Source organism: Betta splendens, chromosome 9, assembly GCF_900634795.4.
Source record: "Betta splendens chromosome 9, fBetSpl5.4, whole genome shotgun sequence".
Lineage (NCBI taxonomy): Eukaryota > Metazoa > Chordata > Actinopteri > Anabantiformes > Osphronemidae > Betta > Betta splendens.
The window spans coordinates 9,112,477-9,138,229 of record NC_040889.2 but is presented as its reverse complement, the minus strand read 5'-3'; the positions used below and the strand labels follow the sequence as shown (position 1 = coordinate 9,138,229).

General features: G+C 43.6%; 2 protein-coding genes across 8 annotated transcripts in view; both read left to right on the top strand.

Moving 5' to 3' along the window:
- atp2b1a (ATPase plasma membrane Ca2+ transporting 1a) overlaps nt 1–20,812 on the top strand; it is an 80,704-nt gene extending 59,892 nt beyond the window's left edge. For 5 of the 7 annotated variants that reach the window (XM_041072080.2, XM_029160752.3, XM_029160751.3 and 2 more), the window contains 21 exons: nt 93–586; nt 6,128–6,325; nt 6,567–6,824; nt 6,908–7,033; nt 8,048–8,209; nt 8,443–8,481; nt 10,379–10,534; nt 10,679–10,893; nt 11,240–11,482; nt 11,585–11,826; nt 12,366–12,603; nt 12,845–13,024; nt 13,106–13,193; nt 13,278–13,384; nt 13,467–13,658; nt 13,901–14,114; nt 14,198–14,409; nt 14,507–14,614; nt 15,098–15,286; nt 15,912–16,001; nt 18,373–20,812. In XM_041072080.2, the coding sequence (XP_040928014.1) occupies nt 394–586; nt 6,128–6,325; nt 6,567–6,824; nt 6,908–7,033; nt 8,048–8,209; nt 8,443–8,481; nt 10,379–10,534; nt 10,679–10,893; nt 11,240–11,482; nt 11,585–11,826; nt 12,366–12,603; nt 12,845–13,024; nt 13,106–13,193; nt 13,278–13,384; nt 13,467–13,658; nt 13,901–14,114; nt 14,198–14,409; nt 14,507–14,614; nt 15,098–15,286; nt 15,912–16,001; nt 18,373–18,759 (3,837 nt within the window). In that variant the 5' untranslated portion in view covers nt 93–393 and the 3' untranslated portion in view covers nt 18,760–20,812. Of the gene's footprint in view, nt 1–92; nt 587–6,127; nt 6,326–6,566; nt 6,825–6,907; nt 7,034–8,047; nt 8,210–8,442; nt 8,482–10,378; nt 10,535–10,678; nt 10,894–11,239; nt 11,483–11,584; nt 11,827–12,365; nt 12,604–12,844; nt 13,025–13,105; nt 13,194–13,277; nt 13,385–13,466; nt 13,659–13,900; nt 14,115–14,197; nt 14,410–14,506; nt 14,615–15,097; nt 15,287–15,911; nt 16,091–18,372 lie in introns of all 7 variants that reach the window. The other 2 variants (XM_055511315.1, XM_041072081.2) reach the window with 2 other exon arrangements.
- Nucleotides 20,813–21,907: 1,095 nt separating this feature from the next.
- Nucleotides 21,908–25,368, top strand: mest (mesoderm specific transcript). Its single transcript, XM_029160759.3, has 12 exons — nt 21,908–22,075; nt 22,407–22,610; nt 22,759–22,838; nt 22,906–22,983; nt 23,064–23,200; nt 23,751–23,809; nt 23,945–23,985; nt 24,062–24,132; nt 24,247–24,348; nt 24,426–24,502; nt 24,717–24,780; nt 24,855–25,368. Exons 2-12 carry the CDS (start codon nt 22,457–22,459, stop codon nt 24,970–24,972), a joined length of 981 nt encoding a protein of 326 aa, XP_029016592.1. The 5' UTR covers nt 21,908–22,075; nt 22,407–22,456; the 3' UTR covers nt 24,973–25,368.
- Nucleotides 25,369–25,753: the final 385 nt, after the last annotated feature.

The window sequence follows — 25,753 nt, the reverse complement described above, 5'->3', positions numbered from 1 at the left end:
ATAACAATAAATCTTATGTAAATAAACCCTGCTGTAGATGAAATAACACTCAGTCTCAGTAACACTTCTGTATGTTTGCTTTTCCCTTACAGAGCTGCATGCATGGTGATCTCCAGCTCTGCGGGTGATCCTCAGTCACCATGAAAGACTAGGAACTCAGCTCTCCAAGGGAAATGGCTTCTTTTGTATTATCCCTTCCCTGCTACCTGGCAGTCGACTCCAGCTGCCTGTGACGGATCCGTCGGCTGTTAATGGGAACCTTTTTTTTTTTTTTTTTTTTTTTTTTGCTGCACACTTAAGGATTTAAGCTTTTCCGGGACGACACTCTTTTTTTTAATCAACCCCTCCTTTTGACACCGAAGCAGCAGCACTTTGCAGTACAGCGGGTACACAATGGCAAACAACTCGTACACTGGGGTAAAGAACTCGATAGTAGAGGCCAACCACGATGGAGAGTTTGGCTGCTCGCTCAAAGAACTGCGCTCTCTTATGGAACTGAGGGGCGCTGAAGCAATAGGCAAAATTGGGGAATCTTATGGGGATATTCAAGGACTCTGCAACCGATTAAAAACATCATCTATAGATGGTACGGTAAATTTTCCCATACATTCAACACAATGCTGAATAGTTTACCTGCATTTAAAACCGTATATTTTCAGTACTGCTTTAGTAGTGAATTGCTGCTTGCAAGGGCTGTTGGAATGATAATGTGGTGTGCGCATAGTTTAAGACGCTTGTCATTGGCCGTGTCATCTACTTTGAGGATACCTTGACATCACTTCCTAGGAAAACTTGTACGCTAGACAGGTGGCTGGGCAAGCTGGCTCTGACCTGGGCCAGTCCTGCTCTATTTCAAGGCCTGTGGAAATGTCCCTGACACCCTCCCTTTCTCCCTTTTCACCTCTCTGTCTCTCTCTCTCTCTCTCTCTCTCTGTGTGTGTGTGTGTGTGTGTGTGTGTGTGTGTGTGTGTGTGTGTGTGTGTGTGTGTGTGTGTGTGTGTGTGTGTGTGTGTGTGTGTGTGTGTGTGTGTGTGTGTGTGTGTGTGTGTGTGTGTGTGTGTGTGTGTGTGTGTGTGTGTGTGTGTGTGTGTGTCAGTCACAGTGCGTAGGCTTCAGACAGACCAGCTGTCTGCCTGGGCACCACACCAGGCTTCAGGCAGGTCAATATCCCACATGTGGCGGACAAAACGGGAGGCTGTAAGACTCGGTAGTAATGACTTGAGCATGCTGGAGACGGAGTGAACTTGTCTTAAGTAGCTCCTCGTCTCGCTTTTTCTCCACCCGACTCTAACGTGAACATAATGCTTCGGGAAAAATGTGAAGCCACGCTAGAGTTGGTTGACAGTACTTATCTTTTTTTCTACTTTCACTCTCTGTCTCATTTCGACTCTCTATAGACAGTCTGCCTAATCGCCAGGATGACCTTGACTGAACTCTTATGGGAGGGGATTTTCAGTTTGATCCCAGATTAAAACGGCACCACATACTCACTGTAGCAGCAACAGTCCTCTCTGTATGTAGTGTCTCAAAGCAAGGAAAGCACATCCTAACCAATGGAACAATACAGATATCAACAGCAATTTCATTTGCATAGAGCTCCTCTGAGAACCACACTTATGTGTATCTTGAATGTCATTGGTTGTGTACTTGTCCTCCCCTCCTCTCCTACTGGTCCACGCTTAGAATATCAGCCCACTTTACAGGAAGTCATTTGTAATTTCTAAAACAACTGTTGGTGATGCCAGAATGAGAAATTTGTTTTGTGGTTTTGTAGACTTGTGATCGGAACAAAGCTTCGTGCTACACAAGCAGTGGTAGCTTTTGTCCAGTTTACAGAATGTGTTACTTTTGCTTCTGCTGCTATTTGCAGCTGTGTGGTGCTGATAAGCTTGACAAAGTCCACAGTTTGGGTCTCCAGCAGCCAGTTCTGTTTCACTTAGTCCACAGACACTGAGTTTTGATGCTTAGTTTCAATCAGCTCATTCGTCATTGGCTTGGGAAATTAAGCCATCATTTAAGATTATAGGAGCTTGACAATTGAAAAGGGATTTTTAATTAGCGGGTTGGTCATTTCTCAAACCCCTTAAGCCAATCCTTTGCTAATCCTCCACATTTCCAAGCTCTTTTATTTTTTCATTCAAAGAAGTTTCTGTTCCAGGCGTGCATTACTGTACCACTCCATTTTAACTAGGTTTTAGAATGTTAGACTGTCTCATATTGTTGCCTAGTGTAAAAAATATTGCCCTGCCACTGCTCATTCTTTAGGGTGTGCCTGGGTAAAATTTCACCTATTCTCTGGATTGTGAGCATAATTAGCTCTCTTAGAAGAATACGGGAGTGTTAATTACCAAATAAATTTGAATCACAATGTATAATGTGCTCTTTAAACTGTGTAAATGAACGCTTCCATGTCATTGAAGTATTGCCTTGGTCTATTTGACAAATGTAAACCATTAACCCAGTCACAGTGCACAGTAATGCAATAAAAGGTGAAAGCTGAAGGGCATTAATCAGAGAGAGAAAAGAAAGCTCAATGCTCAAACTAACTACTGTATGTAAACCACAGGGGTAAAGATCCTCTTGTGTTGTGGAGACAGAGCTCACCAATACCAGAAGCAGTGACAGTCGTCTCACTCTTGTTTGTAGAAGTTGGTTTCCTGTGTGTACAGGACTTTTTTGTATTTGCTTTCCCTGCTTTAGTAGAAAACCGCGGCGATAACTGCACCAGCTAAGTTTCAGCTCGGCCCCTCTCTCTATCTATGCATGCGCTGTGTTTCTGTGTTTGTCAGTTCCATACATAGCATTGATTAGGGGAACTCCATTACGTTTTTTTACGCCTTAAAACCACCACTTAGAGTTTGCACAGGAGATAACACAAGTCTTGTCTCCATTTTGGGCTTGGTGTCTAACGTGTCTTCATTGTTTACATGGGTATTGGTGGTATGCTTGTCATTTATCATAGCCAGTGCATTGTGTGGAGTGCTGTTCCACAGCTGTTATGTTCTTCTACATTTTTGTTCAGCACCTTTTCTACAAACTATTCCCCTGTTTTTCCTTCCGTAGGTATTCCCCTTTGGCTATTGTTGCCTAGTCAAATATTTGGGATTCAGCCTTATTGATCCTATTGACTGTGGGCTGTGAGGCTTCTGCAACTGGGTTAAAATTCACAAAAGCTGACAGCAGGCTCTCAGTATCTGTCATTCCAGACACCACTTCCCTCCTTTCAGCAGGAAGGTCTGGACAGTGAAATGATAGGTTTCTTGTAATTCAGGGAGCTGGTGAAGCTTGTCCTCCTGTTGTGGTTAGATTGGCTTTGGGCAGTGAGTAGATGTAGCATATGATCAGAGCCTTCTTCTGCTGGATGTGATATCCAGCAGGAACTGGGGTGGTATGCTAATCTACATGTAATCTCTGGCTTGTGAACCTGATTGGTCAGCACAGTTAGTTGCTTGTGTTGTGTTGTATTTAACTCTTAAGGATGCACAAGTGTTGTTAGTGCTGGTTAGGGTCACATCTGAAAAGATTGCATGAAAATACCCATTTACTGCTTTGGTGGCAGAATGGTCATGCTGTAACGAGGGGGCCACACTGTTGTTGCACTCGTTAAGTAAAGCCCTGCTCATTACCACAGAATCTGCTTATGTGCAGCAACATCCAAAATGCCCCAGTTACTTAGAAATGGGAGACAACCTTTAATGAGTAATTGCTAAACTATTGCTAATGGATGTTTAAAAAATAACTGCAATAATTATGAGTAATTAAGTAATTGCCAAAAAAGGAGAAAGGTTATCTGTTTGGTAGGAAAGACGCTTTTTAAGCATTTTCATTTATTTGCTTTTAGTATTTATATTTGTTTCTACTTGATGAAACAACTATTCACTATAGGTTCTCAGTGGGGACCTTCTGGTATTTACATCACAGTACTTCAACATGAGCAGAGGTGATTGAAATCCTTTCATCCAATTATTTTTGTTCGACTGAGCTGAGCGTAATATCATATTAACGTACTCTGATTTGAGATTAACCTCTCAGCAATGTAAACACTTTATGCACTTTATGTAGCTTTATTTTAAATTTTGGTTAAGGTCAAAGAGGACACGTACTGAAAAATACAGATAAAATGTGAAGAAATTTGAAATTGATCCCAAGCTTCTTTTTTTCATCTGTATAGCAACTACTGCAGTGTGGTTAAAAGGTTTTCCATGAGAACTGAAACCCAGTGTAAAAGCTCTATCTGGATTACATTTGACGCCACTCAATTTTTTATACCTCGATGCACCTGCAGTCTGAGGCGTAATGACTCAAATTAAGGTTCTCTGAATGAGAACAAGTGTATTCTGTGCATTACAATGTGCATAATTGCTCTCTTTGTCTGGTAAGTGTCTTGTACTGGACAGTATGCTGCCACTTAGCTATGCGTGGACAGCCTTATTTTATTTAATTGTGACTGGCTCAGAGTGTTGGCTTATCTCGACCCCTCTGTAGTGGCTAAAATGACAGTACTCAGAGGGGTCAGCTGGGGACAGGCAGCCAAATTAAATTGTTAATGATTAGCTGCTTGACTTGAGACACATTCTGTGTGACAAAATGATCAGAGGGGCCAAGGCCAACCTATTTTCTGTTTGCACATAATGGAGGGGTGACATGTTGATCGGTCCCTGTCACTTGTATTTATTGCTCTAATGCTAAGGGAAAATGTGGTGTAAAATTGAATGGAGTATTAGCTGTCAGCACGTTTTCATTAGCGGCACTGAGGAATCAAAGCAGATGGTGGGAGACAGCCAGCGAGCAGCAACAGGCAACTATGCAAAGTAAACCCCATGGCCTTTTAACGTGATGCTGCTGGTGAGTCATCTCGCCTCTCTCTCCTTTTTGTAAAGAATGCGTTATATGTTTTAAAATGAATAGACCAAGATTTGCCACCTACCAAAGGAAAAACTGAGAATGATTCCTATGACTTACAGTAATTAAACAACATATGACACATACAAGTCTGTTTACCTGATCTCTATATGTTGCAAGCCCTTTACAGTATTCAGGAATAAGGCATAGTCGTACTGTACTCTACTGCCTCTTAAACGCAAAACAAAAACTGATGTACTGAATTGTTGATTTTGGAGAATAATTTCACAGCTTTAAGCTGGATTGCATAACTATGCAGTCCCACTACTTGTACACTGACTTTTTAATATTTATTTTGCAGTTGCTGTTCATGGTATTTAAAAAATTTCTTTGCATTGCTTTACATATTCACGCTATAAAGTGAAGGCATAAAATCCTAGTCAGAGCTCTTAGACTAGACTTTTTTGTTTTAAGTGAAGAATGTTTGTTGAATGGACTCAATCTCAACCAGCTGATGGGTTTGTAGCACAATCCTTTTCATTTTATATGTATTCAACTCTGGTTAATTATGCTACAACGACACTGTGCTTTACTCCATGTGTGTCTTTCTGTTGTCCATACATTGACCTTACTGTTCCTATTTCATATTAAGATGTTCTTCCCAGTGTGGCTTGCTGTTCACTCAGTGGTTCCAGTCCCTTTTACCTTTACCCCTGACCCCCACCTACCCCATCTGCTGTCAGTTGCAGTTTTACACACTTCCCTGGCCTCAGGATTTGCTCCACCTCCTCTCTACCACACACACATCCATCCATTCTGCACAGCCACCCACACACAGTCAACATAAACAGAGTTAGAAAAACTGTCATGCATCCTCAAATGTGTGAGGGCCCTTCTGAATATGTGACTGTGCCTTGAATGTAGAGACATCTGTATGGATGGCTGCAGCATGACTGGGTCATGTCATTTACCAAAGAATTAGCAGGACACTAGTATGCACCAGGCACCCATGAGTTTAAAGCTGATTCAACCTCTCTTCTGAGTTGGTCATTGTATTTGATTTAAAAGCAGTTTAAATGGGATTAGATTAGATCCATGTTCTCTCTGACATGCCCACAGAATGTCTCATTGTTGGCCACAATTGTTGCTTCTACAATATCCTGTTTAAATGCAGATTTCTAGTGGAGATTGTGTGTCTGTGTGAGAAGCTCACCTTAATTTCTTTGTATATTCTTAAATATGTCATAAAGTGCTTCATTCTCCTCTGTTCTGTTTTCTTACCCAGGACTAAGTGGCCAGCCTGCAGACATCGAGAAGAGGAAAACGGTGTTTGGGCAAAATTTTATACCACCCAAAAAGCCCAAAACCTTCTTACAGTTAGTGTGGGAGGCACTACAGGATGTCACACTGATTATCCTGGAAGTGGCAGCCGTAGTTTCACTAGCCCTTTCTTTTTATAGACCTCCAAATGCCGAAAGAGACCGTAAGCAAGAACTTTGTTATAATATTCGTAATAGATCTTGTTGATCTGCTCTGACCTTAATGAAATATTGATATAACGGTATTTTATTTAGCTGTTTATAGTAATCTATTATCTATATGTATCCACCAAATGTGCTGATGGGGACTGTTTCATTTTCATTTTGCCCTATAGGAACATGTGATAAGCTGCAACAGTATAAGGGTGTATTTGTTTTAATGTTTGCCCCTGTCCCTGTCTGCAGATTGTGGCAAGGCTGCTGGCGGTGTGGAGGATGAAAATGAGGCGGAGGCAGGCTGGATCGAGGGTGCTGCCATTCTTCTGTCAGTTATCTGTGTGGTGCTGGTGACAGCATTTAATGACTGGAGTAAAGAGAAGCAGTTTAGGGGCCTCCAGAGCCGCATCGAGCAGGAACAGAAATTTACTGTTGTTCGTGGAGGACAAGTTATCCAAATTCCTGTGGCTGATATTGTCGTGGGCGATGTTGCACAAGTAAAATATGGTAAGATAAAATGCCGTCTACGGGCTTGGTGTCTTTAAATGCTAATATAGATACAAAAACACGCCTTTCGTCTGGTTTTTCAGGCGACCTTTTGCCTGCCGACGGAGTCCTCATCCAAGGCAACGACCTGAAGATTGATGAGAGCTCGCTTACAGGGGAGTCGGACCATGTCAAGAAAACACTAGAAAAGGATCCAATGCTGTTATCAGGTAGCATAAACTTGCAGTTCGGTTTGTGTTTTTATTTTATCGTTTCTCCCGAATGTTATCAGAAGCCAGTTAAGGCTGTAGTAATTAAAGATGGATTGATTAAAGACATAGCTTGGTTTGTGAAGCTTAAACCTGTACACAAGTCATTCAGACTTCATTTGAATTATACTATACACATGATCTTCAAAGTGTTTATCCTATTTAATACGGTTACATCATATTCAAATACAAAACTGATAGAAATATAGTTGTAATTAAAATACAATCTAGATTGAGATTTGATCTGCATCACAGTTGAGATCAGATAAAACCACCTTTTGATTATACTGAATGATTCACTGGGAGTGAAGATGACGAAATGACAGTTCATCAGTATTCCTTCTATTCAGTATTGTATGTGAGTTTGTGGACTTAAGGGACAAACTGAAATAGAACTGAAAGGAAAATGGTGTCATCTGCAGGGAAGAGGTAACTTTAAACAGGGTAATGAATGAATAGAGAGACTAGAGTGTTTCTACCGTGTACTGCTCTGCATTTTGAAGGCCTTTGGCGCAGGCAGGTTTGTAAAGCCATCCTTTTCCGAAATGAAAGCAAAGCATTCTTTAATTAGCACAGGTATGAAGAAACTTTTAAGAGCTCTCAGGGTTTTCTTTTTGTTTTCAAATTTCTTATACTGACAGTTTTGATTAGAAGTTTGAGTGGTAGTTTCATTGGACTGTGCTTCATTCTGTTTTACTTTTTATTTATATTGTTTCCTATTTCCTCGTTGTGCTCAGCTGGCAGTGTGACTTGAAAGTCTGGCCAAACCAAATTGTCTGTAAGCAAAGGCATGTAGATCTAAATATTTGTCTAAAGGAAAATGAAACTCAAAAGCTGATTTGTGGATTTTATATTTCAAACAGCTTTCAGTGATACAAAGTGAAAACACTGAAAGTCTGAAAATGAAACACTCAGATACTGTACACAGTCATTTCCTCTGCCCTGATATTTTTATTTTCCTTCTCATGTCCAAAGGCACCCATGTAATGGAAGGCTCAGGGAAAATGGTGGTCACTGCTGTGGGTGTCAACTCTCAAACTGGAATTATCTTCACTCTACTTGGAGGAGGAGAGGATGAGGACGATGAAGAAGAAGAGAAGAAAAAGGAAAAAGAAGAGAAGAAGAAGCAGAAAAAAAGTGAGTAGGCGTCTCATTAATGAATCCATAACCCAGGTGGACACTTTGCACAGAGGTTTAGATTTTCTCTCTGTTCTTTCATCTCACAAAGCTTTTAGGCTGAACATGCAAAATGTGATCACTGGTTTGAAAGGTTCTAACCAGCAGCTACAGTAGAACTGTGCATCCGGAAAACTAGGTATAAATACCTTCTATAGTATAGTATCTTCTAACGCCAAGCTATTTTTTTCCAGATAAGAAGCAGGATGGATCTGTGGAAAATCGTAAGAAAGGTAAGTTTGTTCACACAAACTGCTTAGGACCTACCTTTCAACTCCTGGCTTCAGCGTTGTCTCCCTCCCACTTAACAGCACTAGATGTAGGTTAAGTCTTCAATCTGTTAATAATTGGCTGCAGTTGTTTTATTCAAGTAATGAGGAGTTGCATATTTTATGTGTTGTTCTTGCCCATCCATACTGTCTGACCCGCCCTCCTGTCTCTCTCTCCCCTCTTTTCTCGGCCTTCCCTGGCACATTGTGCTTTGAGCAGCAGGTGCTACTGAATCCAGTTATAGCGATTAGTGATGAGGGGATTAAAGCCATGCAACAACTCTGGGGCCAGAACATCTGCTTTCCCACCCATGTTTCTCTCCAACTCTTCCTTAGGCCCCCACAATTTGATTTCTATTGACATCCACATCTGAACTATTCAGAGTCAAACTATAAGATCTGCACTGGTGCAATTTCAAACAGACAGCAATGATAATCAGGTTGTTTAGCGGCAAGTTCACCTGCTAGCCACACTTGCAGTCCGTCCGGGACGCTGATCAGTAGTGCTTGCTTCTGTGACCACAGCCCTGGTGCTAGTCCCTGGTGCACAGATTCCCTCTGCCTGCCAGGAATCAACAGTAATCCTTTAGACTGAGATTACACAGGCCATGTAAGTGCAGAGCAGGCCACAGTCCACAGCAGCTGCAGTAGCCCGGTGATAATGCCCCTTCTATTACTGCTACATACATTTAAACACGATGCCATGCTGCAGTTCACATTACAGTCAGTACGTGTTAGCGTTGACAAAGTAGACATGAGAAGCTCACCTTCATAATGCTTGGTAGTAATATAAGAATATGGTCGCTCGAAGCTGGGAAAGACATGTCAGTTGTCCTGTAGTAGTAACCGTGGTGCCAGTGCCCAGCAGAGGTAATGATTTTATCGCAGCGAGTGACACGATAAAGTCTAGCCCCCGCTGACCTGCCAGCTGCCTCTTCTTGCCCCTTTACCATTGGGGGGGTTAGGGTTAGTCTCCAAGGTTACACCTGGTCAGTTGTAGGTCCTATAGATATAAATATTGAGGAAGTGGTGAAATGGAATTGTGAGAATTTAACTGGGCAACATTTGCTGTCGAACGGAGGAGGCAATTCCTCAGACAGATCCCAGAGCTACTAGCGAGTTAACCTGTTCCTTAAATCTCTAGGTGGGAGGATGATAATTACTCCTCCAAATCTTCCAGCTAATTACCGTGCAGTCAGATCACTGCAAACATAATTATAGTTCCAAGGATGAAAGGGAAGCAAAAAGCATATTAAAAGTTTGAGTGATGTCATGTGTTCCATCAAGGTCATTTTTCATTTAGTCAGTTGTCATGGAGTCCAACACGAGATTGTTTTACGCTTTAGATGCAGCCATAATTATCAGCAACACCAGTAACCAAACCGTTTAAGGTGTTGCTGATTATCAGACACAGGATGCAAAAAGAGGCGATATGTAGTATATATGTATGAGATATTGCGTACTATGTCACCCCTAAATCACCCCTGACTAAACATTGTATGTGCTTCACAGTTCATTCATTCCCTTTGCTGATAATAGTGAGCTTTTCAGGTCTTGCAAACATAAGCAAATGTCAGTGGGCTTCATCATGAGCCTGACTGAAGAATAACACTTCTGTATGTGCTATGCAGATTTATTAAAACTGCTGGACCGGTTTGTTCAGAAATCCTTTTCATTTGAGATTACTGCTCTTTCCATAAATCCTGGAATCCGTTTCAATATTAAAACTTCTTCCCTAATGTTTTTATTTTGTCCAAATATTAAGTTTGTGTTTATCACTTGACATCAGTAAAAGTAACAGCCTGTCTACACTGTACGGAAATTGTATTTCACAGCTTCTTTTGCATTGTCTTTGTTGCAGCTAAAGCTCAGGATGGTGCTGCGATGGAAATGCAGCCTCTGAACAGCGATGAGGGAGCTGATGCCGAGGAGAAGAAGAAAGCCAACCTGCCAAAGAAAGAGAAGTCTGTTCTCCAGGGCAAACTGACCAAACTAGCTGTACAAATCGGCAAAGCAGGTGAGTTGAACAGAAGCACCTGAACATTGCAGGAGGTTCCACTTGGGAAGGCTTGCTGTTTAGAATAACTGGAATTACGACTAACGCCTTTGTACATGATGCATGATGGACTGGCTGACTCTCTCTTGTCTGTTGTTTCTCCAGGTCTGGTTATGTCAGCCATCACTGTTATTATCCTGGTGGTGCTGTTTGTAGTAGACACTTTCTGGATACAGAACGTGCCCTGGACGAGAGAATGCACACCAGTTTACATTCAGTTCTTTGTGAAGTTTTTCATCATCGGCGTCACTGTCCTGGTGGTGGCTGTCCCCGAAGGCCTGCCTCTTGCTGTTACAATCTCCCTGGCGTACTCTGTTAAGGTAAACTGTCCTAGCCAAGTGAGCTGACCCCAGAAGTGGCCAGCTTACGCTCCAGCTAGCTGCTAAGGCAAAGAGAGTATCAACAATTCCCTTCACTTATGTTGTCAGCCAATCAGCTTTTTTATCCTTTCAAGAATTTGTTAATTTCAAATTGGTGTAAAAAAGCAGCTTACGTTCAAGAAGTTTACTGCATGGCCTTAAAACTACTTCTTGAACATTAGTAATAAGCTTGAGCCCAGTTTTTAAGAGTGCATGTATTGTATTGATAACAAGGTTAATGCTAAAGTACATTTTTATATAATTCATTCTTTTGAATCGATGAATAAATTTTAAAACGTTTCTATAGAAAATGATGAAAGATAACAACCTGGTGCGTCACTTGGACGCCTGTGAGACCATGGGCAACGCCACTGCCATCTGCTCAGACAAGACCGGTACCCTCACAATGAACCGCATGACCGTGGTCCAAGCCTACGTTGCAGAAAAGCATCACAAGAAAGTCCCCGAACTAGAAAACATCCCCGCCTCCACGTTAGACATTCTGATTCTGGGCATTGCAGTCAACTGCGCCTACACCACTAAGATCATGGTAAGTGTGGGAAATGCAGTGCAGTCCAGTGTGTGTGGTATCACGGTAAATATCACAGTTTTGGCTTTAGACACTTGAACCGTTTTCTGAATTATTCCTCAGCCTCCGGAGAAGGAAGGTGGCCTGCCACGGCAAATTGGTAACAAGACCGAATGTGCCTTGCTTGGCTTCGCTCATGACCTAAAGCGTGACTACCAGGCTATCCGCAACGAGATCCCAGAAGAGAAACTATACAAAGTCTACACCTTCAACTCGGTCCGAAAATCCATGAGCACCGTTTTGAAGATGGCTGATGGCAGCTACCGCATGTTCAGCAAAGGGGCCTCTGAAATTCTTTTAAAAAAGTAAGAGAACTGTTTTCGTCTTTGACTTTTCTTCCGATAGATCTTTTTTGTGAAGATGTATTTTGGATTTACCTGCTGAAGACACAAACGTAATGGTTCTCCTCACTCTTGGATTATGTCGTAGGTGTTTACTTGTTCCAGCTGGCCAAACTTTGGAGTTAACGATATGTGTAATGGCTTAAGCAGCTAAGAAGTTCAAGTGCATCCCACCCAAGCCCCTTACTTTGCGACTTAAAAACAGGCACTGAGAAAATGAGCTGGTAACAACTCTATAAGCCTCTTAGCCAAGCAGGCTTCTTTTTAACCCACAGATGGCTTAGCGTGACTTCTCACTACTAGGATCTCCATTCACATGCTTTGTCTTCTGTTCTTCTCTGTTCTTGTCCATCAGCCCTTGTCATCTCTACAGCTTGTCCATCTACATTTTCCCTGTTTCATCTCCTATAATGTCGTTACCCCTCTGGAGATTTCGCCCTCCTACACTTTCTTTTTGGTGTCATATTAATGCTAACCTATGTATATGTCGCCTTCGTCCTCAGGTGCTATAAAATCCTGACAGCCAATGGTGAGCCCAAGGTGTTCCGCCCACGTGACAGAGATGACATGGTAAAGAAAGTGATCGAGCCCATGGCCTCAGAGGGTCTACGGACCATCTGCCTCGGCTATAGAGATTTTCCTGCCACCGACGGAGAGCCCGACTGGGACAACGAAAATGATATCCTCACTGGACTGACATGCATCTGTGTGGTGGGCATCGAAGACCCCGTCAGACCCGAGGTTAGTGGTTTGACACATGACAAATGTAGTGTGTCAACAGGACAAGGCCTAATAATAGATATTTTATTGAAACAAGTGGTGAGAAATTGAATTGATGAACAAAAATGTGTTTGTGTAGTTGTGTGGCTGGTTGCAATTCACTGCTTCAACACAGGGAATATTTTGATCTTTTGCATATTTGGGCTTTAATTAAAAACAACGCTCATTTCCTTCTCCCTTTGGTGTTTCCGCTTTCATTCAGGTCCCAGATGCTATCAGGAAATGCCAACGTGCGGGCATCACCGTGCGTATGGTGACTGGGGACAACATTAACACAGCTCGAGCCATCGCCACCAAGTGTGGCATCCTTCAGCCCGGGGACGACTTCCTCTGCGTGGAAGGCAAAGAGTTCAACCGACGGATACGCAATGAGAAAGGAGAGGTGGGCCACAGAAAAAGTCTCGGAAGTCACTGTTGCGGGTGTGTTGGTGGGATTCTATTAGATTTTGTCTCATGTGTCTAGATTGAACAAGAGCGCATTGACAAGATCTGGCCCAAACTACGAGTTCTGGCTCGCTCTTCCCCCACAGACAAGCACACCTTAGTGAAAGGTAATTGTTCTGTTACAGGCAGATTGTTTGCTGTTGTAGTTGCTAAAGGTGTATTGTTAAATATTTACGCTTTACTTTCCTTAGGCATTATCGACAGCACAGTGGCAGAACAGAGGCAGGTAGTAGCAGTGACAGGAGATGGTACAAATGACGGTCCTGCTTTGAAGAAAGCGGATGTTGGCTTCGCAATGGTGAGTTTCCTAATTAAGAAAGGGTTTGTTTAGACTTACATCCCTACAAAACAGATTCTTGATTGTGATTTTTGATGCACAGGGTATTGCCGGCACCGATGTGGCCAAAGAGGCATCTGACATCATTCTGACTGACGACAACTTCTCCAGCATCGTCAAAGCTGTCATGTGGGGACGCAATGTCTACGACAGCATCTCCAAGTTCCTCCAGTTCCAGCTTACTGTCAATGTGGTGGCTGTCATTGTAGCATTCACTGGAGCCTGTATCACACAGGTTGGTAACAACAGTCTTTTACACTGGTTAACAAAAACAATGCGTATCTTTGTGGATGAGCAGCAGTAGAATCTCTGGAGGGAAATTTTGTCCTTCATGTTTTGACACATTTGAGAACTTGACTCTGAGGAGCAGTAACAGTCTTAAGTCTCAAATCAAGGTTCAGCGCTCGTACGGTCACAGCTAATGAATTCCATCACGTTTGATGTATTTTTAAATGCAATCTAATTTCACACCATCAGGACTCCCCACTGAAAGCCGTGCAGATGTTATGGGTCAACCTGATCATGGACACGTTCGCCTCATTAGCCCTGGCCACGGAGCCCCCCACAGAATCCCTGCTGCTAAGGAAGCCTTACGGCCGCAACAAGCCCCTCATCTCACGCACAATGATGAAGAACATCCTGGGTCACGGCGTGTACCAGCTAGTCATTATCTTCACTCTGCTCTTTGCTGGTAAGTCGCTGCGACAGGCACGGCCGCTCACGTATTGACTTCCATGAAGAGAACGTTTGTTAACAATCTGACTGTCTGTCTAGGGGAGAAAATGTTTGACATTGACAGCGGCAGGAACGCGCCCCTCCACGCTCCACCCTCAGAACACTACACCATTGTGTTCAACACCTTTGTCATGATGCAGCTTTTCAACGAGATCAACGCCCGAAAGATCCACGGCGAAAGGAACGTCTTCGATGGCATCTTCAACAACCCTATCTTCTGTAGTATTGTCTTTGGAACCTTCGTCATCCAGGTACAGTATACTACTTCACTGCTTGTCCCAGTATTTATCCTGTAAATATTAAATCTAGACCTGTCATTGATTGCATCTCTCTCTCTCTGTTTTGTAGATCGTCATTGTGCAGTTTGGAGGCAAACCTTTCAGTTGCGTGGCTCTGAGCATTGACCAGTGGCTGTGGTGCACTTTCTTAGGCTTTAGCTCTCTACTGTGGGGACAGGTATGATGAGACAGTGAAGCTGAGCTATATGTGCAGTGGGTGGACACTGCCTCCTTGTGTTGGAACAGGGTTAGTGGGGAGAATCGTTCTGCCACTGTAAAGAGCGAACCATTTAGCCTTTTTCTGGGAACCATTTGTATCGTCTGTGCTTTTTAATACTGATTTATTTACTTTATTAGAACAGACTCTTATTCTCCTGTTTTGTAATCGAAACTAACAGCTTGGTGGAAGAGATACTTATCAACTCTCTGACCATACCAGAGATTCACAATGACTGTACAGTGTTGTTTGTTCCCACTGCCCACTCTCATTGTACACAGCAGCACACCTACTATGTCATTATCCACACTTGTCAATTTAGAAAGAATGGCATCTACAGTTCTAGTTGTCAAGATGCAGATAAACAGCACTGCACTGAGCGGCTACATACACTATCATCTTTAACATCACTTAATGTTAACACACTTCCTCGATGTCATCCAGGTTATCTCCTCGATACCCACCAGCCGATTAAAGTTCCTAAAGACGGCGGGTCATGGCACCCAGAAGGAGGAGATCCCAGACGAGGAGCTGGAGGAGCTAGAGGACATGGATGAGATTGACCACGCCGAACGGGAGCTTCGTCGAGGCCAGATCCTCTGGTTCCGGGGCCTTAACCGCATCCAGACTCAGGTAACCGTCAACGGCCCGGTCGTGTCCCGCCCAACACCGCACACCAACACCGCACACCAACACCAAGGGAATCCAAAGCCATAAACCCTTTAACTCTCTATTGCAGCTTAAGAATCTGTTTTGTTGTCTTTCTCTCTTGGCATTCTTAAAGAATGGCTTGTGCCCTGAAAACAAACGCCCTCCCTCTAATTTTTCTGTTCTGCTTCTGAGCTAAAGCGGTTTCCTATGCCTATCTCTGAGCCAGTCTGACTCTGTGTGCTAAAAACACTAGTTTGAAGGTACTGATAAGCAATTTGGACTGGATGGAAAAGCACAATAGAACAGCTGAATGTCGGAAGAGTATTGGCATGGCTATAGCTGGAAGGACGGAAAGATTTTGCAGAGAAGAGTGAAAGTGGGGTCCGATTTTGGAGTCAGTGCTCCTTCCAATCAGTGCCTTTAAACCTGACCACCCCCCTTTTCCTCTTTCTTCAACTATAATGCCTTAATCCAATTTCCAAGTGACATTTTTTTCTCTGGTTACTGGTGCCTTTTCTTTATTTTTTCTCTCTTTTCTCTCTCCTCTGGCTGTGTTGTTTTATTTCCTCTGGGCTTTTCTCCTGTCACGCTGTCTGATTCTTTGCAGATGGATGTAGTGAGTGCGTTCCAGAGTGGAACTTCCTTTCAGGGGGCTCTAAGGCGGCAGGCCTCCAACTCCAGCCAACAACAGCACGATGTAACCAATGTTTCTAGCCCTACACATGTAGCCTTTTCTACTACTACCACTACTGCCACTGCCGCCAACACCGCTTCTGCCACTGTGGGGTGTGAGTGCGTGTTCTCCTCTAGTGCATGAGACTTTTTTTTTTATTATTTCTTCTGTTCTTCTAACATCTTCCTCTTCCACTCTTCCTCTCACCTAACGTTGACACGTTTACTCTCATGCTCCTCCTAATGTTCCCTGTGTTTTATAAGAAAAACACACTAAAATACTGCATTTCACACTGCTGCGATAACACTGCTGTATCTACTGTACATGTACCTTGTAACCAAGTGGCTTCTAGCGTCAAGGTGTTTTTCCCTGTGTCATCATGTTTTCTGTTCTGCTTCTGCTTGGGTCTCAGAGATGGAAAATATTTCACTTGTGTCCTCGGTTGGGGGGGGGGCGATAATGTATATTTAATATTTTGACGAGCTGTGTTCTGGATTGACAGTCACCACGTTTGTCTGCAGCTGCCTCCGTGTGCTCTGTGCCTCCTGTAGCACCCATGGGTCTGTGTTGCAGCTCTCTAGCCGGGTAAATGTTTTGAGTATATGCCCATGAGCACAGTCTAAAACAAACAAAGTAAGGGAGAAACCACGACGCAGCCCTGTGTGAGTCGGTGGACGTCTTGTCAGTCAGTGGTGATACAATGACGTTTTCTTTCCACAGCTGTGGCTCTTTATGGGGCTGTGCGTTCTGTGGAGATGCTCCCAGAGTGTGTCTGTTTGCACTAAAGCTTTTGGAGCGTTTGGATACAAACTTTGCATGAGTTTGGAGGATTTGACAACCTTAACACCACCCCAGTGTGTCCAGAGCCGACGCAGATCACTTTGCAGTAGCGTTTCCAGTGTGTGCCCTCATGAACTTGCCCTCACAACGACTGTGTGGTTGCTGACAATGACCTTTTTTCCCCTCAGCTGCTTTGAGGCCATTTTGAATGTCTAACAGATGAAACAGAAAGAGCTTAATGGAATAAATGACTGTGCTTCTGAATGTAAACATGAGGGATTTTCCCAGGGAGACTAACTTCCCATGCGCTTAAAAAAAAAAAGACGTGTTGCCATGGTAAAGCACAGCACGCGTCCTCCTACTTTGAGGTAGTGGGTGCTTCCATATTAAACTCTAAGCTTTTTCTTTTAGGTGCTCCAGCCGAGACCGGGACCAAGTCTTTCTCTGTGTGAATCCTTGTTGTTTGTCGACAGAACGTGTCCACCCGGCAACGTGTTGCCAAAATAACCCGAAACAATGAAAACCACTGACTCCCCACATATTCTCCTTTAGATTCTGTGAAATGTGTCATGGGCTATACTCAAAGGTTTACTACCATTGAACACAAGGTAGCGCCACGCTCTGCATGGGTTCAAAGTCTCTGGTCTCGTTTGTGAGTTTTTTCTCTTTGTGCCGTTCTTTGACATGTATACCAGCTTGTAGACATGCTTGGCTGCTGCAGCTTCTTTGTTTTTACTCCACAAACATAAGCTTATAACTGACCACCCCTTTTCTTTCTCTGTTTCTCTTCCTCCCTCTCTCTGTCTTTCAAAGCATGTCCAACAGTAAATTCCTGTCCAGATTGTGTCTCCTTTTTTGGGTCTAATCTTGTCTAAAGCACAATATTTTTCTTGTCCCCTGGTTCCGTTTAGCATTTTGATTAATTGGACACAGGCCTCTACCAAGTGTTGTGTGAAATGCTACTACTGTACTTACAAAACCAAAATCACACAATCCATTGGGTTTGACACTGGTTTGTACTTTCTCACCAACTAGTATTAGTATTTTTTATTTTATTTTTTAACACTTTAAGCCAGGGTGTCCAGTTCTGGTCCTCAAAGGCCACTGGCCTGCTTGTTTTCCAACCTTTTACTGACTGAATGCACCTGATGTAGGTAAAGGCAAAGAAAATAAGCAGGGCTGGACCCTTGTGGATCAGCTGGACACCCCTATTGTAAATCTATGCCATGCCTTCTACCTACAGTAAGTAAGTTGACATTAGTTTAATGAAGACGAGAGGCTTTAAGTCAGTGAAAATAGAATTTTTCCAGTGACCTGGACACACACTGAAGTGACTTTAACTATGCCGGCTCACGTTAAGGTGGTTTTGAGGCTGACATGAGAATATGAAAAAGACCAACTTACAATTAACTGATTTTTCCAAGTTGTAACTTTACTAAATAACTTCGTGTGTCTAAGAGTTTCCGTCAACGATCATTGTGTTGCCCACCAAACTCATCTATTATTGACCCAATGAAACCTCCACCATCAGATTATGCAGGTGTGAATACGAACCACGTGCGTCATTTCGTGAATGCGACTAAACGTGCGCCTTCCCGTTCTCCATCCCCTTTAGATCCGAGTGGTGAATGCATTCCGCAGCTCCATCTCCCTCTATGAGGGGCTGGAGAAGCCAGAGTCACGAACATCGATCCACAACTTCATGACCCACCCCGAGTTCCGGATAGAGGACTCTGAGCCCCATATCCCCCTCATAGACGACACTGACGCAGAGGACGACGCTCCTACCAAGCGCAACTCCGCCAGCCCTCGCAATGTCACTCCCACGCCACCCTCTCCCTCGCTCACCACTACCGTCGCCCCCAGCACGCCGGTTTCCCCCTCCCCTAACCAGAACAATAATGCCGTGGAGAGCGGCAACCACCTCCTCCCAGAGGGCCCCAAATCAGGACCCCCCTCGGCCCCGGAGAGCCCCCTGCACAGCCTGGAGACCTCCCTTTGATCCGACCCGCGGCTCCACGCATCATCACCACCACTTCTACGAGCTCAGCTCAGACGACATGAAGGAACCCTTGGAAAGGAGACGAAAGGCGAGGAAAGCGGAGTCTTGTGAGCTTGGCTTGGGCTGGATTAACAGAACAGCAAACATTCAGATGAATGTACGGCTTGGTGTGGACGCTTTGGTCTTCTTTCATTTTTTTGGTTCTTATTAATACCCCGCTGCAACAGGACTCCGTCTCCACCCCTCCCTTCTTGACAACTTTGCGTTTTTCTCGATAAACAAGGGGTGATTAAAAACTGATTGAAAGTGACCTGTTTTTATTCTATTATTTGAAGTAAGAAGGGGAAGGGGGGTCTCCTCCTGGCTTGAAGATCGACCGTATGAATTACAAAGAACCTTTAGCTTCTCTTTTTATCTGAATGGTGTTGTATATTTATCTCTTTGGCCCTTGCTCATTCAAAACTTATTTCTGCTCCATTGGCTGTTAATATTTTGAGTTATTTATGTTTTTTGGAAAAAGCAGGTCTGTTTACAAAGTTTGTAGATACTTTTTTTCTGTTTGTAGGCGAAGAGCTTCCTGATCTATGATGCAGAGAACTGGGACAGAATAAAAATGAATGAGGATTATTTCAGATACTGCTGTATTTTCAGGAAAAGGGGTGTTTCTATTGAAACTTAACTATTTTTGCCTGCAAGTTTTATTTGTTATATATTTGTAGATAAATATAGAACCTTCTAGCCAAATGGTTAAACATTAAGGCTTGTATAGAAAGAGGTCCATCAGGCCTTTCACAGGCGACAAGACAGGAAAGACAAACAGGGCCTCTGTCCACTAACATCGCTATAAATATTTACTTCTTCCATTTCTTCGATAGTTTCATGTGCACAAACCTTCTGGAGTTTCTGGACTTTCTTTGTATTCATTATGTTGTATCCAAGGATTTCCACATGTTGAAAGGTTCGCTTAATAAAGGGATTTTTTTTAGAAAACACCTGGGCCCGTATTTAGCAAGCATCTCAGAACAGCATCTAGAAATCACGCTGAAAAGCTGGACTCGGAAACAAAGTCTTACCTCAGAGTGGGACGTGACCGTCACTTTCAGGATGTCTCCTACATTTCCGTGGTTAGAAAACACTTGGATTCTTTCAGTCAAAGTGTCTTCTAGCAGCTGTTATTTGTTACTTAAACGATGTAGATTATTTAATGCAGGAATTATCAAACTGATTCACTTGTTGATCTCTTATAAGCTAGTTTATGCACAATTTGGCTCTTTTTGCCAAAACTCACTAAAAGCACTATATTCACTCGCAGATCAACTTATTTCCTTTTGACCAGCACTGTATTGCGACCTGCTCGACCAGTGCACCTATTTATTTTTCAGTAAGACGTTTAAGTCTAAATGTGAACGTGCCTTGGCTACACTAATGATTTAGACGATGCTTTATCCCATCGTTGACCACCTTCAGGACTCTCCTGCTACTCCCTTGGCTCAAAGTTAACGCAGGTCATCCTCATGCTTGTTGGCCAGTCAGGACTGGTTTCCTCCCACTGGATGCTTGATAAATATGGACCTTGTCTCTTTTTTTTTTTGTTTGTTACTAATTAGTGCATTATATTTCTTTGTTTTCAGCAAAATGTTAGCCCCTTGCCAATGTACAATGTTGACATTTGTTTACTCAGGCAACGAAAAAGTATTTATTTAAAATAAATCTATAAAGAGCGACACTTCAGACTTTGTGTATTTAGGTAGTAAAACATCGTCTTAGTCGAAGATCAAGTGAATTATTTTCATATCTCATTTAATCTCTAAATCAAAATTAATTTCTCCCAGTTGTGGTTTGACATTTTAGAAATCAGCAACTGTGGAGGGAAGGTTTTATTTAATTTGCTTTTTTTTTTTATTGAACCCTGTTCATAAAAGTCTTTTCTTCATGAATAAATGTTGCTGCATTTGAGTTGTTTGTAAAATATTTTTGACACCTGATGTACTGGAAACACTAAAGTATTTGACATGTGCATTTTTCAAGAATAAAGCCTAGGAATACACTGGTATCTATCTGCACAGGGTACTTTATTTCATAGCGTTCCTTGAGGAAAAGCATTTTGATACAAATCCTACTAATGAAAATATTTACCTTTGTATTTTTCTGACGATACCGATGATACCTTTCATCGAACTAAACCAATTTTGGATGATTTGACACCAGTTTCATTCTACGGGGAGGGTTTTGGCCACTAAAACGTGTGTTGTTCTGGAATATTCATCTCAGGGTGCAAATGGTGTGAGAGAACAGGCCTCTTTTAGTTTGTCCATCACTACACTTGAGTAAACGTCCGTAGAGCGAGACGACTCGGGCAGCAGGCTGCAGATTTTTCCTGCAGCCTTCTGGCCGCGGAGGGGAGAAGGAGGCGGGAATATTAATATTATCACAATGCTCACAAAGGAAATAGCTTTTTTTTGTTGTTTTTTTTTGTCCTTGTTTTATAGATGACAAAACAGCAGCTAGAAGTGAAACATTGAAATGAAGCAGAATCTATGTGAGGAGTTTGTTCTGTAGCTTCTTCATGTTATGGGAATGAATGTTTTTCCATCTGTTTTATGGATTATTATTTTTTTATCTTTTAACATTTGGAAATAAATACTTCATGTCTGTTTATCTTGAGCATTTTAAATGGATATCGTGATTGGATTTACATTTAAAACTTGTCGAGTAATGTGTATGGTTTTTAAAAATAAAAAATGTATTTAGCCTAACAGCAGGGCCACGTTCCTCATTGGTCTTTCAGCATTTAAAGAGCATGTGGATGTTGTAGGTAAGGCGATGATTTGATGTGGTTTTGTTCAACAATGATCTGCCTCTACACAAGAGTTTTCTGTTAGTACAGAGGGAAGGATAGTAATATTATGTATTATAATGCAGTTGTGCATATTTATACTTGCATTTTAAGAAATTTTTACTACCACTTTGTACTTCCATCATCTTTAGACAAGTCGTCACTGCTCACCCAGACTAGCAGGGGGCAGTAAACCCCCCAGTCTCTGTCACAGATTTAATCTGAAGATTAGAAAAGATCGTTTATTAGCGTGATGATTCACTCGTTTGTAGTCTCCTGGTGAGCGGAAGACGTCGACCCCTCCTAGATCTGTTGGGGAGGTTGGCGTGTTTTACGCTTGCGTCTCCAGACTCGTGAATACAAACGCCCGTAGATGACGTACAGAGACAGAAAGGCGAGCGGAGTGGGACGTTTGTCCTCAGCCCTACGACGACGACAGCAGCGAGCGACGCTGTGCTAATGACTGGAGGACACGTTTGTGTAAGTACTAGTCTGGCGGTTTGACTATGAAGTTAACATAAGTGTCGCAAATGAAGCAGAACCTGTAGATTTTAGCGTCTGAGTCGTGCGTCCTGGACTTGTCGCTGGATTCACGTTTAGCTTAGTTCTTGTTCTGCTGTGGTTCATGTCCAGCGATAACAACGCAAAAATGCCTCTAAAGCACAATACTGTCGAACTGTCCAATGTTGAGGTGTTATTGTGAACGTGGAGGCGGCGGCGGCGGCTTCGTACGCGCCTCGCGGCGATCTTCCGCACCCGCGACCACTCACCTGCGCCTCTGCCCCCTCCGCCCGCTGTCTTTCTGCTTAAGACTCCATCTCCCAGAGGCATGAGCGCGCGTCGCCCGTCGCTGAGCTCAAGATGAGAGAGTGGTGGGTCCACGTGGGTCTGATCTGCGTGCCGCTGGTGGCCGTCTACCTGCACATCCCGCCCCCGCAGCTCTCCGGGGCCCTGCAGAAGTGGTACGACGCCGGACAGGTGTTTCACTTCAGAGGCAGCAGGGTCTTCTACAGAGGTTGGAGATACTGTATTCATCCCATAGTAAATGTCCTCTGTTGGAGTTATCGACCCTATTGCAGAGGTTTCCTAACTTCGAGCTGCAGCTCTTCTTCACATCATCATTTGTCCTGCTGATTCTCACGACACGTCCTCCTTCCATCCAGACTCTCTCGGGGCCTTGGGCAGCTCCGACGTCGTCATCCTGCTCCACGGTTTTCCGACCTCCAGCTACGACTGGAACAAGGTAGGATTCGTTCTAGGACGTTGTCATGGAGCTGTAGGGAAACTAGTGTTTGTGTGCTTCCTCGCAGATATGGGAGCCTCTCACGCAGCACTTCCATCGGGTCATTGCGCTGGACTTCCTGGGGTTCGGTTTCAGTGACAAGCCAGTGAGTAAAACCCTCACGTGGTTTAAATGTGTCACACCGGCCTTAAGGCGACTCATCACGCTCCCTCCCCAACACCTCAGCGACCCCACAGGTACTCCATCTTCGAGCAGGCGAACCTGGTGGAAGCCCTGGCGGCCCACTTGGGCCTCGTCAACCAACGGGTCAATGTGATTTCTCATGATTACGGAGACACTGTGGCGCTGGAGCTGCTCTACAGGTGTGTGGGTGTCACAAACAATCGATGGGTCAAATGTAAAAGCAAGATGGCCGGAGATGGAGAACGTAATGATGCTTTATTTACAGAAATGGGAAGAATTGACAACAGCTTACAAAAAAAATCAACAAACTGTAACTAGTAGACACAAAACCATTAAGTTACTTGCCTGCTCACAGAACCACCAGCTAAACCCCTCCAAGTGATGAGCAGAGGCTTATAAAGACGGAGCCCCACCCATTTGAAGCCCTCCTTCAACCCTCAACTCAGGAAAATATAAATAATTTCCTAAATGACATTAAAAAATGAAATACATAGTAAGTTCTTATTGGGGCCAATTTGAAACCACAGGTGATGTCACCCCCCCCTCGGCATGCGCCTGTGGGTGATTGCCTCAGCCACTATTTAAACTGACACTTGGCCTGTGCTCTGGGTTCATAGCTTCACGTAGATTAGACACAAAGGCTAAGAATGTTTGCTGGACCGCATGCTCTGTTTTAGAAACCATAAACCACTAACCATCACTCTGTCCGTGTCTCCGCTCCAAAACCAGAAGCGATCGGAACCGTACGGGTCACCTGACTTTCAACAGCCTGTGTCTTTCTAACGGAGGTACAGTAAAGGTCGTTGTCTTGGTAGGGTTGCTGTTTTTAGTGTGGCCCAAACATTTACTGTGCATTAACGTAGCAGTGAAGCGGTATCACGTCATGGAAGCACACACGGTCCTGACCATTTTATTTCCCGCAGGGATCTTTCCAGAAACACACTACCCACGGCTGCTGCAGACAGTGAGTCACCTCCGCTTGGTTTCGTCCCGCTTTGTGGCTCATGTGGAATGATTCTGTTGTGGCTTTGTTTCCGTAGCTGCTGAAAGACTCTAGTTTTCTGGCCCCGGTTCTGACCCGTCTGGTCAACTACCTGCTCTTCCAAAAGGGGTAAGAGCAGATAAGCTTTATTGTTCCCACAAATGTTACAGCAGCTACAAAAACAGTTCAAAAGGATGAGCACGTGAGCATAAAAACTTTTATGTGTTTTTTCTGTGGCCTCAGGATCGGAGAAGTGTTCGGTCCGTACACGCAGCCCACGGACACGGAGTTCTGGGACATGTGGACCGGTTTACGCTACAACGATGGGAACCTAGTCCTGGACAGGTGTGTGTCTGTGCATCGCCTTTTGTGCGTCCTCACTGCTGTCCCTCTGTATTCACAACTCCCCCTCTGTCTTGCAGCATTCTGCAGTACATCAACCAAAGGTTCAAACACAGAGAGCGCTGGGTGGGGGCTCTCATGTCCACCTTTGTCCCATGTGAGTCCCCCTTGCTTCAGACAACATTAAAGGGTATTATTGTTGAAAGACTAAAAGGTGCCTCCACCAGAGCTGCTTATCCTGTAAGGAGCTGATTTGTCCTCCATCTGTGATCCTGAGCTCTGGGGGGAGGGTACTAAGATGTGCAGGCTATTTCACAGCCACATGTTGTTGTTTTCTAGAAGAAACCTCTCAGATCTTTGTTGTGTTGCAGTGCACATGATCTACGGACCCCTGGACCCAGTCAACCCTCATCCCCAGTTCATCAGTGTTTACCAGTGAGTAAAGCTCGTGCAGGTTGTGTGTAATACACACTAGGCCTCGTTTATGTGAATTGCTGTGATCCCCGCAGGCAGCTGGTCCAGAGGTCCACCGTCACCGTTCTGGACGAACACATCAGTCACTACCCTCAGCTGGAGGATCCCACCGGCTTCCTCAATGCTTACTTTAATTTTATTCACTCTTTTTAAAAGGGGTGGGGGCTCCGACAGCCATATCGAACAAAGTCACAGTACACTAATGCACGTTCTCCTGAACTGTACCAAAGTGATGGCTGGTCACGTATAGTCAGCAAATGTGAGTGTGAAAGAACTGTCCTTCGATCAGGTGAGTGGCTAATGATACTGTAATGTATCCCGTCATTGTCTGCTGACTTTGTCTGGCTTCTGTGCCCAGTTTGGCTTTTTTGGATGTGTATTTAGTTCATTTTAATGATTTGGTTCTGGACTGTAACATCCTTTTAGGATTAGATACCTTCTCACTTCAGTTAGTATAATTTTGTTTATAGCTCTTGGAAGGTTGTTAAAGTGATTTTCTGCCTACAGTAATTGTGTATGTGAGCTAAATAAAACCTTATTTTAAAGTTATTTGTGAAATCTGATTGATTTAAGATGAAAACTTGTGGAAATGGGTTGGTGGTGGAAGAAGGCTGCCCATGTTACTGTGTTTTGTTCTCAGGTGTTCTCCCTCCTCCTTTAAAGGGTCAGCTGGTGACACCTGTGCTTCCTTTCCAGGAGAGAATCGAGTAGAGGCAATGCTTTAGCGCGGGTCAATGCTGAAGAGTAGGAAACGTTAGCACAGACACCACGTTAGCTCTAGTTTGGAGCCGTGTGTGGAGATGTTTATAGCTGTATATCCCTACAAGTAAGTGGTTGTTATTTATAGGAGACTAATTTCTGTTAATTTGCAGATACCACTATTTTGCTGCTGTGTTGTATGTAAGTCATCATGTGAACGGTACCAAGATGCACT